The sequence below is a fragment of the Panulirus ornatus genome, chromosome 66 (assembly GCF_036320965.1).
Source record: "Panulirus ornatus isolate Po-2019 chromosome 66, ASM3632096v1, whole genome shotgun sequence".
Classification (NCBI taxonomy): domain Eukaryota; kingdom Metazoa; phylum Arthropoda; class Malacostraca; order Decapoda; family Palinuridae; genus Panulirus; species Panulirus ornatus.
This window is the reverse complement of record NC_092289.1, coordinates 4,898,454-4,912,010: the sequence shown is the minus strand read 5'-3', so window position 1 is coordinate 4,912,010 and position 13,557 is coordinate 4,898,454. Positions and strand designations below refer to the sequence as shown.

At 39.9% G+C, this 13,557-nt stretch overlaps 1 protein-coding gene and 1 long non-coding RNA gene across 6 annotated transcripts in view; one reads left to right on the top strand and one right to left on the bottom strand.

Annotated features, from left to right (window-relative positions):
• Pur-alpha (Purine-rich binding protein-alpha) overlaps window positions 1-13,557 on the bottom strand; it is a 451,808-nt gene that overhangs the window by 27,892 nt on the left and 410,359 nt on the right. For all 5 annotated transcript variants that reach the window (XM_071658308.1, XM_071658309.1, XM_071658311.1 and 2 more), the window contains one exon: window positions 5,449-5,551. In XM_071658308.1, the coding sequence (XP_071514409.1) occupies window positions 5,449-5,551 (103 nt within the window). The remainder of the gene's footprint in view (window positions 1-5,448; window positions 5,552-13,557) is intronic.
• Window positions 1-13,557, top strand: part of LOC139746776 (uncharacterized) — a 54,519-nt gene that overhangs the window by 22,570 nt on the left and 18,392 nt on the right. The window lies entirely within an intron of this gene.

Genomic DNA, 13,557 nt, shown 5'->3' with positions numbered 1-13,557 from the left:
CAACATTGTTGGAACCACTATTCCTTCAAACATACCCATTTTTGCTTTCCGAGATAATGTTCTCGACTTCCACACATTCTTCAAGGCTCCCAGGATTTTCGCCCCCTCCCCCACCCTATGATCCACTTCCGCTTCCATGGTTCCATCCGCTGCCAGATCCACTCCCAGATATCTAAAACACTTTACTTCCTCCAGTTTTTCTCCATTCAAACTTACCTCCCAACTGACTTGACCCTCAACCCTACTGTACCTAATAACCTTGCTCTTATTCACATTTACTCTTAACTTTCTTCTTTCACACACTTTACCAAACTCAGTCAGCAGCTTCTGCAGTTTCTCACATGAATCAGCCACCAGCGCTGTATCATCAGCGAACAACAACTGACTCACTTCCCAAGCTCTCTCATCCCCAACAGACTTCATACTTGCCCCTCTTTCCAAAACTCTTGCATTTACCTCCCTAACAACCCCATCCATAAACAAATTAAACAACCATGGAGACATCACACACCCCTGCCACAAACCTACATTCACTGAGAACCAATCACTTTCCTCTCTTCCTACATGTACACATGCCTTACATCCTCGATAAAAACTTTTCACTCCTTCTAACAACTTGCCTCTCACACCATATATTCTTATTACTTTCCACAGAGCATCTCTATCAACTCTATCATATGCCTTCTCCAGATCCATAAATGCTACATACAAATCCATTTGCTTTTCTAAGTATTTCTCACATACATTCTTCAAAGCAAACACCTGATCCACACATCCTCTACCACTTCTGAAACCACACTGCTCTTCCCCAATCTGATGCTCTGTATATGCCTTCACCTCTCAATCAATACCCTCCCATATAATTTACCTAATTTACCAGGAATACTCAACACACTGTCATTTCTTATGTAATGAAAACCTCACCACTGCTCCCTACACCTCTGACAATAGATCCTTCTAGTCAGTCTTTCTTCCATTATCCTCCCAATATCTCTGAACAATTTCAGTATAACCTGGTTAGTTGTCTCAATCATACTGTGCTTAATACTTAACTACACTCTTACAATGTCATTCATTAAACAGTCAACTTCCCTGACACCACATACAGTCTGCAGGTGTTTAATTACTTCCCTGACACCACATATAGTCTACAGGTGTTTAATTATTAAGTTCATCCTCATCCTTTCTTTAGTGTTCAAGGCCCAAGATTCATATCTATACAACACTGTCAGGACTACTATACCTTCAAACATAACCTTCTTTTCTCCTTAATGCAGAGAAGGCCCAAGATCCCTCTTCCACCTATGACTCATTTCATCAACCATGGATCCATCTGCTGCTATGTCCACTTCCAATTAAAGACCTCCACTTCATCCAGGTCCTTCACATTTAGTGTTCAAGGCTCAAGATTCATATCTATACAACACTGTCAGGACTACTATACCTTCAAACATAACCTTCTTTGCTCCTTAATGCAGAGAAGGCCTAAGCCCCTTCTTCCACCTATGACTCGTTTCATCAACCATGGATCCATCTGCTGCTATGTCCACTTCCAAGTACCTAAAGCCCTCCACTTCATCCAGGTCCTTCACATTCAGACTTACTCTCAAACCCTCTAGTCTCATTCTCCTGCAACACCTCACTGCTTAACTTTTATTCATATTCACTCTAAAATTTCTCCTTTCACACACTCTCTGATACTCCACCAATAGCCACAGTTATTTCTTTATGGAGTCTACCATCAGAGCATTGTCATCCGCAAACAGCAAACAGCCAACCTTATCAAAAAAAAGATAAAAAGGTAGAAATAATTAATTCTGAGAGGAAAAAAAGGAATATTGCAAAATGAAACTTACACCCATATGCAATACAGGCAGCTCTTTCAATTTAGGAGATCAACCACACTAAGTTTTGCAAGAAAAGATCGGGTTTATACATAGTAGTTCATTTTATCCCCGTTAATTAATGGTCGAGTCCCAAAAAATTTATGATATAACTTATGTGCTGAGGATTAGATAACTTTGCACAACTTTTTGAAGCCTCATGAGAGCCTGACTTAGAAGTATGACTGGCCTGTTTACACAAGCTAAAGATATGATCGGATGGTAAGACCAACCGTGCAGCAATCTGCATGATCATTTTTGCAAAATGGTCAGAAAAATGACCGATAAGCGACTGTTACTTTGTACACTGCATTAGTAATTGTGTGCACGATAATACGTACACTATATATTGAACAGTGCATCCCTATGAATTTCCCATTCACTACATACACTATACATGAACATGTGATCAGAATTTCAAAAAATCGTATTTTACTAAGAAAAATCGTACTGCCATATTTATATCAAAAAAAAAAAAAAAATGAATACGGCAAAAACTATATAACTGGCAGCTCTGAGCATACGATTCACCTACCATTCACCCAACCCCAGCATCTGCCCCTAGCTCTATGACCTATGCATTTATTTTCCTCAGCACTTTGTCTGTAGAAGTATAAACAACTACAACGACATCACAAACCCTTACTGATGACCCATCTTCAAAGACCACAGACACCCTCCTACCTCTTTAATCATGCATGTGTCAAAGCACTCCAGGTATAAAGTCTTATGAGCATCTGGGAACTTTCATTTATTATTTCTATTTATTTTATTTTGCTTTGTCGGTCTCCCGCGTTTGCGAGGAAGTGCAAGGAAACAGACGAAAGAAATGGCCCAGCCCACCCTCCTACACATGTATATACATACACGTCCACACACGCAAATATACATACCCATACATCTCAATGTACACATATATATACACACACAGACACATACATATATACACATGCACACAATTCACTCTGTCTGCCTTTATTCATTCCTATCGCCACCTCGCCACACATGGAATAACATCCCCCTCCCCCTTCATGTGTGCGAGGTAACGCTAGGAGAAGATAACAAAGGCCCCATTCGTTCACACTCAGTCTCTAGCTGTCATGCAATAATGCCCGAAACCACAGCTCCCTTTCCACATCCAGGCCCCACAGAACTTTCCATGGTTTACCCCAGACGCTGCACATGCCCTGATTCAATCCATTGACAGCACGTCGACCTCGGTATACCACATCGATCCAATTCACTCTATTCCTTGCCCGCCTTTCACCCTTCTGCATGTTCAGGCCCCGATCACTCAAAATCTTTTTCACTCCATCTTTCCACCTCCAATTTGGTCTCCCACTTCTCTTCGTTCCCTCCACCTCTGACACATATATCCTCTTGGTCAATATTTCCTCACTCATTTTCTCCATGTGCCCAAACCATTTCAAAACACCCTCTTCTGCTCTCTCAACCACGCTCTTCTTATTTCCACACATCTCTCTTCCCCTTACATTACTTACTCGATCAAACCACCTCACACCACACATTGTCCTCAAACATCTCATTTCCAGATCTATCTATATCTCTGACGCCTGTTCCAAATGACTCCCTCAAAGGGGCGGCATGGCAACAGAGTCTCCATAACTAAAGAACTCCAGTACCGCTTCTTGGTCTTTAGTGTCTCACCCAGCTGGCCACTGGCAGGGGGCAAGTCTAGCTCAGTGTTTGTAGAGGCTCCTACCTTATGTTTCTAATGACTATTTTTACCTAATACTCATACCTACTACTTCTACCTAATGTTTCTACCTAATGCTCCTAACTAAATGTTCCTACCTACTACTTCTGTCTACTGCTCCTACCATTTTGCCAAAAGGCAGGTCTAGTGCACACCACTGGAAAATCTAAAGTTACAAAGAATGAGCTGCATGAGTTAAGTGTTGTCAAGGAGAGATAGTATGTCTGTGAACAGAATGCCAGTAATCCACATGTTAGTGAAGCAGAAAGAAAAGACAGCTACTTAGGTCAGAGGAGTCCAACTTGACAATCACTAAAGTGCCGGCTCACTGAGCAGATGTCACTAACCCTCCCGATACCCAGGTGGGTAGTACTAGTAATATACCTCCCTGATCACTGACTGCCTACCAACTACTACCATTTACTTTTATATATTCTTATCACCTTCACCAAGGGCTCTCTGTCAAAACCTGTCATATGCTTTCTCTATATCCATAAACACCTAATACAATTCACTCTACTATTTCTCATAGAAATTCTTCAAAGCAAACATCTCGTCCTCATGCCCTCTACCTCTCCTGAAGCTACACTGCTTCCTCCAAAACAGATGTTCTGTGCATGCCACCACTTTCTTAACCACCATTCTCCCATAAACCTTCCCAGGTATACTTAACAGACTTATAGCTTTGTAATCTAAGTATTCAACTTTATCCATTTGCTTATGGGCAACATCATGCATGTGCTCTGCCAATTCTCCTACACCTTAGTGTGGAAAATGTCGAACATCAAACCAATCAACATTACTGTTAACCCCTTTCTTGAGTAGCTCATTAACAGTCTCATCCACTTCTGTTGCTTTGCCAGACTGAATCTAGCTAAAAGAGTTCACTGACTTCTGTCTTTTCACCTACCATTTGCCATGACTCTCACTCTACATACTACTTTGTTCCAAACACACTACTTAAGCATCCATCATCTCTCATGCTAAACAAGCCTTCAAGATACTTGTCCTACCTCTTTGTCACTTACTATTTGCCCCAGCTGCTCTCCTCACTGTCAGTCCCATTCAGCCTATCATTCTTTTCACACTATTTATCTTCTAAAACGTTCATATTCTCTCTCGCATCACCATTCATTTGCCCTTTTTTTTCAGTTCTCTCACCTCTCTTGTGCTCCTTCTAATAATTGAAGTTCCTTCCCTATGGACACTATCCATACATCATGCTTTTCTCTTTCACCTGCGATTTAAATTCCTAAATCCACCACTAAATACTTTTTCTTATTTATAGGTCCACATCCTACTTTCTGCATACACCACATTCACCCACATTTGTAAGTGCTGCTTTCTTAAATACTTTCAACTCTTCTTTCAATTATTCTCGTCCTATGTCATTCTTCAAAAAACCTCTCTTGGTATCTCTGTATACAGGCCCCTTTTCCAAAATAAACTTTCACCACTTATTTTACACATAATTTCTCCTTTTCTTAAAACAAACTAAATCTGTCATAACTGCCTCCAACAAGAATGATCATTTGTTCCACCTGCTTCCTCGATAAGAAAGCTCACATCCAATCTTGTCCACACATCCAAGGTGCAGCTATTAGCGTTACTGACCATGAGTCACCACAGGCCAGCCTGAGGTTGGACCCGCATAGGGTAGAATCCTGGGTGTGGCAGTAGGCTACACCCAACCCAGGTATTCATCCTCCCCTTAGGGCTGGTCAAAAAATGGGTACCTGTCTTAAGGCTAGTTTGTGTGTGTGTGTGTGTGTGTGTGATGTAACAGATAATTTAAGTGACAATCAAAGAAAGAAGGAACTGATCAAACCTGAGGGAAAAGACACTTACCTAGATTAGCATAAAAGTCACTAAATAGAGAAAGATGATCTCTAAACTCCGCTGCTGTGGAGAGAGCAAGGAACACTTGGTTTCTTCTCCCATCAGCCCCAATCTGAAATTACATAGAAAATTAATCACAGGTGCATTACTTACACAATAAAATAGACAAGGGATTTGAATCAAAAAAATATCTTAATAATACAAGTATTTAATGGTACCACATACATATGTGGGCATTTGTGTTATTAGGTGTACATTATCAGCAAAATGAATGTGCCAACAAAGGAAAAGGCCAAAATGTGGTATTTTTAACCCATAAGCGTTGGGAATCACTGTAAGATGACTTAGATGCCAGGAAACAACAAATAAGCACTAATGTTCAGTGGCTTTGCTTAAATTCCCCATAAATGTTTTGACACTTGTATGGCTGTAAAGTGTCATGATGGTCACTTCATTATCTTTTTTTCAGAGACTAACACTCTAAAAGAAATTCTTAAGTATAAATAAATTCTAATTTTATTTTATTTATTATACTTAATTCTTGTCTCCCGCATTAGTGAGGTAGCACAAGGAAACAGACGAGGAATGGCCCAACCCACCCACATACACATGTATATACATTTTAATATAACAAAATTAAATCATCCCTAGAAAAGAATCATAACTGTTATATATTTGCATAAATGAAGACCATTCATCTTGCCAACCAGGGACCTGATTCCACCCAGAACCTCCCCCACACCAATAGAGAGGAAACTATATTTCTTTTTAAGACATAGGATACAGGTATATTGCGTAACAAAAGTTTTCTTTTTAAATTTTCCTTTGTGCTCTGGGGAAGTGCTATTTGAGATGAACTGTGCAGTTTGAGGTTTATTCCTTTGTAATGACATGTATCTGCTGAATATTAGGAGGGAGTTCTACACCCATAAGGCCATGTCTCAAGCCTTCATTGTTATCATACAGCTTTTCTAAACTTTTTATACAATAATGTGTACATAATATATGACTGTGCAGTAAAAAAAATGGGAAAAATGTGTTTAGAAGCTATGAAGGTACCACCCTGGCTTCTAACATCTCTGACTATCTATTTTTGTCCATTTCTTTCCTAGTCTTAAATAGTGTATACATGAATAGGGGATAAATATCTTTAAAACGGGAGCTCTTTATTCAAATGACAATTTACTCATTATGAATTTAGAAAAAGAAATTCCCTGCTTTTGGACAGATCAAGAAGAAACAAGCAATCATAACACTGTACTGTCAGCATTTCATCATATACATGTTAAATCCCTTTTGTTATTACGTTACTGTGACATTCTGTGACTAATTTTTGTGATTTTTGTATGTGTATGGGTAGAGATGTTTACTTAGTCTGACTCTGTGAATTAGTTTTCCATTATGCTTCTTGCTGTCCAAAAGGTCAAACCACAAGATGTTTCCACCTATCCAATGAGACTAACCAGAAAAGACCACAATTTTCATGAAAAAATAATCAAATAATGTATGCATGGGGAAAAAATTCGGTATAAACTCCTCAACTCTCTACACCAATGAAAAGAAAATGTGTGAGTCTTGTGCTTGTGGGAAAAAGAAATGTAGGAAAAGCATCAGCTTGAGGGTAAAGTTGTACACATTTTGAGGGCTTTTGATGTAGGTTATAGTTGCCAGAGCTCTTGACTTGCCCACTATATTAGTGAAAAAATTCCTGAATGAGCAGATAAGTAAACCAATGTGCACCCAAATGTAACATCTTATTAAATGTCAAGTGTCCTGAGTGAAAATCAGAATTAACATAAAATGCCAGTACCTACTGTTACGTAGTTTTACTTGAAACCAAGACAATTTTAAGCTTTATTTCTTATCTAAATTCTTAGAATAATGATGTACTTGTACTGTACTGCTTGTTTGTTGGCATTTTCTCCATAATTCTATGCAGTTTATCAGTTCTCTATCCACTCACTTCATTGATACTCCAATATCTTCTCATTTTCTTCACACCATTCATCTCCTTCCAATTCAGCCTCTTATTCTCCTTGATGTGAGATTCTCTCTACTCAACTTTCATTTTAACCCATTTTCAGCTCCAGCATTTTCCTGCTGCTTCCTTCTGTACACCTCCCAATCATGCCCCTACACCTCTTTTCTCATGAACATATTAATTTTCTCACCCCACCCTTTCTCACATGCCCCCTTATCTCCCACCTTCTGCATGCCACAAACTTCTCTCATACATGCAAGCACTACCTCCCATTCCTTACTCAGTCCTCTAGTTGTGGTTTCTCTAACCTACCATTCTTCACACAATCTCTGATGTCTCCTCACACAATCATCTTTTCCAAGTTAACTCACTTTCACCACCCTCTTCCCACCATTATCATTTCCTTTCTTCCTTAAGCCTCTACATACTTTCACTCTTGCCTTCTATCTATCTATCTATCTATCTATCTATCTATCTATCTATCTATATCTCTGAAACCCATTCCAATTGGAACTCTCACAAAGGGGTGGCCACGGCAACAGTCTCTCCATAACTATTGCCACTCCATAACTAAAGAACTACAGTGCCTCTTCTTAGCCTTTAGTGCCTCACCTTTAACAGGCCACAGGCAAAGGGAAAGTCTAATGCAGAGTTATCAGAGGCTTCTACCTAATGTTCCTATTGACTACTTCTGTCTAATGCTCTTACCTACTACTTCTACCTAATATTTCTACCTAAAGCTCCTGCCTAAATGTTCCCACCAACTACTATCTACTGCTCCTATCATTTTGCTCAAGGGCAGGGCTAGCCCACAGTGCTCACCGCAGGAAAATCTAGTAACGAAGAATGAGCTGCATGAGTTAAGTGTTGTCAAGTGTTACATATGCAAGATTGTGTTTGTTGACAGAATGCCAGTAGTCCACATGTTAGTGAAGCAGAAAGAAAAGACAGCTACCTAGGTCAAAGAAGTGCAACTTGAGAACCACCAAATAACTGGCTCACTAAGCTTATGTCACTAACCCTCCCAATACCCAGGCCTTCACATAATTAAAGAAAACTTGGTGAAGTATTTGGACCCAGGTTGTTGGATTGGGTCACTGGTTGGTTGGTTGGCCCACACAGCCTCGCTAGTCTTGTACATTTTGTGGGTACTTGTCCAAAGCGCTCTTGAATGTTTCTACTGTGCATTCTATGCTGTTTCTGATAGTACCTGGCAAAGTGTTTGAAGAGTCTTGGGCCCCAGATGTTTAGGGTGTTCTTTCTTTTTGTACATATTGCACTTCTGGATTTCAGAGGTACTATTTTACAACGTCTTCCATGTCTCTCGTTCCAGTAAAATTTTACTTGCAAATGAAAGTTGGGAACCATACCTTCTAGGATTTTCTAGGTATAGTAGATCATATATACCTATTGTTTGCACTCCAGGGAGTACAGCTTCAGAACTTTCAAGCATTTCCAGTTCCTTTACTGCAATTACGTGGATTGTGAAAGATCTCTGAACACTTTCTAATTCTGCGATTTTGTCCGCAGGGTGATGTTGGAATGCAACAATATTCAATTCATGAAAGAATTACCACCTTAAATAATATCATCATTGGCTTTTCTTTCCTTGTCTTGAAGGTCTGCAAGATCAAGCCTATTAAACTTCTGCATGAGACAACCATTGTTTTGCTGTTTGCTGAAGGTTAGGTCATTAGACATTTTTCCTCCGAGGTCTATCTATCTACATCTCTAACGCCAGTTCCAATTGGAACTCCCTCAAAGGGAAAGCCACAGCAACATTCCCACCATAACCAAAGAACTCCACTGCTGCTTCTTAACCTTTAGTGCCTCACCCTTAACAGGCCACTGGCAGAGGGCACGTCTAGTACAGTTTTGCAGAGGCTCCTATCTAATGTTCCTAATGACTACTTCTATCTAATGATTCTACCTCATAATTATCCTGCCTAAATGTTCCTACCTACTGCTTCTATCTACTGCTCCTACCATTTTGCCTAATCGCAGGGCTAGCACATAGTGCTCACCGCAGGGAAATCTAGAGTTACGAAGAATGTGCTGTGTGAATTATGTGTTGTCAAGTGTTACACATGACAAGGAGAAATTGTATGTCTCCAACCATTTTGCCTAATTGCAGGGCTAGCGCACAGTGCTCACCGCAGGGAAATCTAGAGTTACGAAGAATGAGCTGTGTGAATTAAGTGTTGTAAAGTGTTACACATGGCAAGGAGAGATTGTATGTTAGTGTATAGAATACCAGCAGTCCATATGTTAGTGAGGCAGAAAGAAAAGACAGCTACTTAGGTCACAGGAGTGCAACTTGACACTAAAGTGCTGGCTCACTAAGCAGATGTCACTAACCTTCCTGATACCCAGGCAGGTAGAACTGGTAATATACCTCCCTGGTCATTGGCTGCCTACCAATTATAACCTAACTACCTCCAAGGTCTTTCACATTTTTCACCTGGTTTATATTAGCATCTATGTCCAGTATTGTGTGTTTCTCCATTCTCTTCATTTTCCACACACAGTAGAAGTTGTAACTTATCTCCATTGAAAAGCATGTAGTTCTTGGGTTGTCTAGTTAAAACTTTGTTCATGTTTCTTTGTAGCCTTCCAGCATCTTCAACTGATGTGATTTTCATACTTTTCCTTGTATCATCTGCAAAGGATGATATGAAACTGTGCCTCATGCTCACATCAATGTCAGATATATGAATGAGGAAAAGGAGGGGTGCGAGGATATTTCCTTTGACAACTAGGCGTTTTACTGTGAAGGTACTGGAGAAGGCATGGTATAGGTGTTATGATCTATTACTTAAAAATTTGAATATTTATCTCCCAAAATTTCCAGTTACTGCCACCTTTTGCATTTTATGTACTATGACACCATGGTCATACATGTCAAATGCTTTTGCCAAGTTTGTGTAAATCACATCATTTTGTTTTCCAGAGCTTCAACAATCCTATCATAGTGGTCAAGCAACCGAAAGAGGCAAGATTTTCCTGCCCTGAAACCATATGTCCAGGGTTACATGGAATGTTCACTTCCATAAATTCAGTCAGCTTGCTTCTTACGACTTCTGAAGATTCTAAAGATGTACAGTGTTGATGCTTTTGTTGATAGTTTTCTGGGAATGCTTTGCTTACATCTTTGTGGAGTGGGGCAAGGTTGGTCAGTTTTGAACTCTTGGGAATAATGCCAGAATCTAAACTTTTTCTCCAGAGGACATTTAGTGCAGGTGCTAAACATGTTTTACACTTCTTTATGAAGACTGAGTTCCATGAGTGTGGGCCTGGTCTGAGTGCATGGGCATGCTCTCAATGGACCTCTCATAATCTTGTAATGTGGTGATATCTGTTATGCATACACTTGTGGGATTACCGATTAGGAAAAAGTCTGTTCAGTCATTTACCTTTACTGTGGTTTTGCTCATTGAATACCGATTCATACTGCCGGTTGAGGATCTCAATCATCTCCTGACAGTCATCTGTAAAAATACTTGTTTTAAGTGGGCCACTCAAGTTTTTCATCCTGGATTTGCATTTTGCTTGAGTAAAAGTATTCTGGGTTATTTCTCTTTCACTAATGGAATTTTCTTCTTTTTCCTGAGTGTCATTTGACATCTTTAGTTTTTGGTCTAATGTCCAATAATTCACTTGATAGGTTTTTTTTTCTTTTGCTGGAAGAGCTGTGGCTTCTTTGGAAGGTCTGCAATTCTTTTTCATCTCCTGTAAAGTATTTGTCTTTCTCATTCTAACCTAGACCTTTTCTGCTTTCTTCTCGCAGGTATATGTCTCTTGCACTTTTGGAGAGCCAAAGTGGTTATGTCATTTACACAGCCCTCTTCAGTTATGGTAATAAGCAGGGTTTCCCATTGTGTCGTAGACATCTCATTAACCACATCCTCCCAGTTTATCTGTTTATAATCAAAACTGAAATTATTGAAAATACTTGCACTGAATTGTGTGTTCTTACTAGGCAGTTTAGCACCCATGCTTGTTTTTACTTCCACTGTGTTCTTATCAGGCAGTTTAGCATCCAAGCTTGTTTTTACTTCCATTATAATATCATATATACGGTCCACATTAAGATCATGTGGTATGACTATAATGGAATGAATAAAAAAAATGGGATGTATGAGAGACATGGTGTGGCTGGGAATGCAGAGGAAATGAACTGATGAGTGGTAGAGTGGGTGAAGCGTAATACTTTGAGATGGTTTGAGCATGTGGAAAGAATGCAAGACTGGGGGTTTACAAGGAGACTGTATGATAGTATGACTAAAGGGGTTGATGTGAGAGGAAGACCACCCGTGACATGGATATAGAGTGGAAGAATACTAGCAGGAGAGAAATGGTGGCAGAATGTGCGGAGTGGCATATACGAGAGAAGCATGCTAGGACAGGGATAAGTTGAGGCTCATTGTTGAGTCCACCCTCTTGATGGGAGTTCCCTGAGAGAACGGGCATCAGAGATAAAGACATTTACATGGATAGCTAGGACCACGTTATTTGTAGAGATTAAGTCCAGAATGTTATTTCCCCTCCCCCAGAGGCAGAACTTTTCACATAATGCGAGTAACTCTCTTTTTTGAAGCTGTTCATCAAAACTACTTCCAGTGACAACATTTTCAGCTTCAAAATTAATGCTTGCCTGTCTCCTTTTAATGTGTGGTAGGTTGAAGTTCCCTAAGACAAGTGCATCTGGGACTTGGTTTTTGAGGTCAAAATAGGATTCTTGGTTTCTTAATTCACCCCATACATTCTTAAGGGTTTGCATCTGGTTGTCTATACATTAATGAGATGACCAGGTTTGGGTATTTAACCTTGACAATGAGTGCTTCTACTACATCATTTGAGGAGTTTAGGAGATGACTTGTTATGTGTGTACCCACTATATACAGTCAAACTCCTCCACATGCTTTTCTAGTCTTGCAGCATTTACACAGTTTGTAGGTATCTCTGCCTCAATGGTGTTTCGTGTGTGTTTCAGTCAAGGCTACAAATGATGCATTTGACTCGTCTAGCAAACCATTTATAAGTGGGATTATATTTGTTGTATCTGTTCAAGTCCCTGTATGTTGGCAGACATGAAAGATGTTACATTCCTTGTCTCTTGTGTTGTTTTGGGGTTAACATTCTCTGTTTTGCTAAATCAGACTGCTGTGATCAGACATCCTACCAGCTGTCTCTCTCAGCATATTTATATCTGTAAGTCTCTCTTTAGCATGCCTATCAATTAGGACATAATCCAATAATGCCCCCTTACCATTAACCCAACTTACCACACATAATTATCAAGTACTCCAAATCACCACTCCTTACTCAGCACATACCTCTACAGCTGTTCATTTTCATTAACATTGGGTATCCCATGCGTCCTAATTATCTCTCAACTACAACTCATCCAATCATGCAATCAAATCACCCATCATTATTACTTGATTTCTCACATCAATTGTTGACATACTCACTAAGCTCTATCAAAAGCTCTCACCAGTCTTACTCCTTTGTTTGCTACTAGGTCCCAGTGAATGTTGGTCTGCAACAGGGGTGTGTTATGTCCCCATGGCTGTTTAATTTGTTTATGGATGGGGTGGTTAGGGAGGTAAATGCAAGTTTTGGAGAGAGGGGTGAGTATGCAGTCTGTTGGGGATGAAAGGGCCTGGGAAGTGAGTCAGTTGTTGTTCGCCAATGATACAGCTCTGGTGGCTGATTCGAGTGAGAAACTACAGAAGGTGGTGACTGAGTTTGCAAAACTGTGTGAAAGGAGAAAGTTGAGAGTAAATGTGAATAAAAGCAAGGTTATTAGGTTCAGTAGGGTTGAGGGACAAGTTAATTGGGATATAAGTTTGAATGGAGAAAAATTCGAGGAAGTGAAGTGTTTTAAATATCTGGGAGTGGACTTAGCAGTGGAAGTGAGTCACATGGTGGGGGAGGGGGTGAAGGTTCTGGGAACAATGAAGAATGTAAGGAAGGCGAGAACTTTATCTCGGAGAGCAAAAGGAATAGTAGTTCCAACAATATAACATGGCTGCAAGGCATGGGCCATAGATAGGGTTGTACGGAGGAACGTAGATGTGTTTGGAAATGAAATGTTTGAGGACAATATATGGTATGAGGTGGTTTGATCGAGT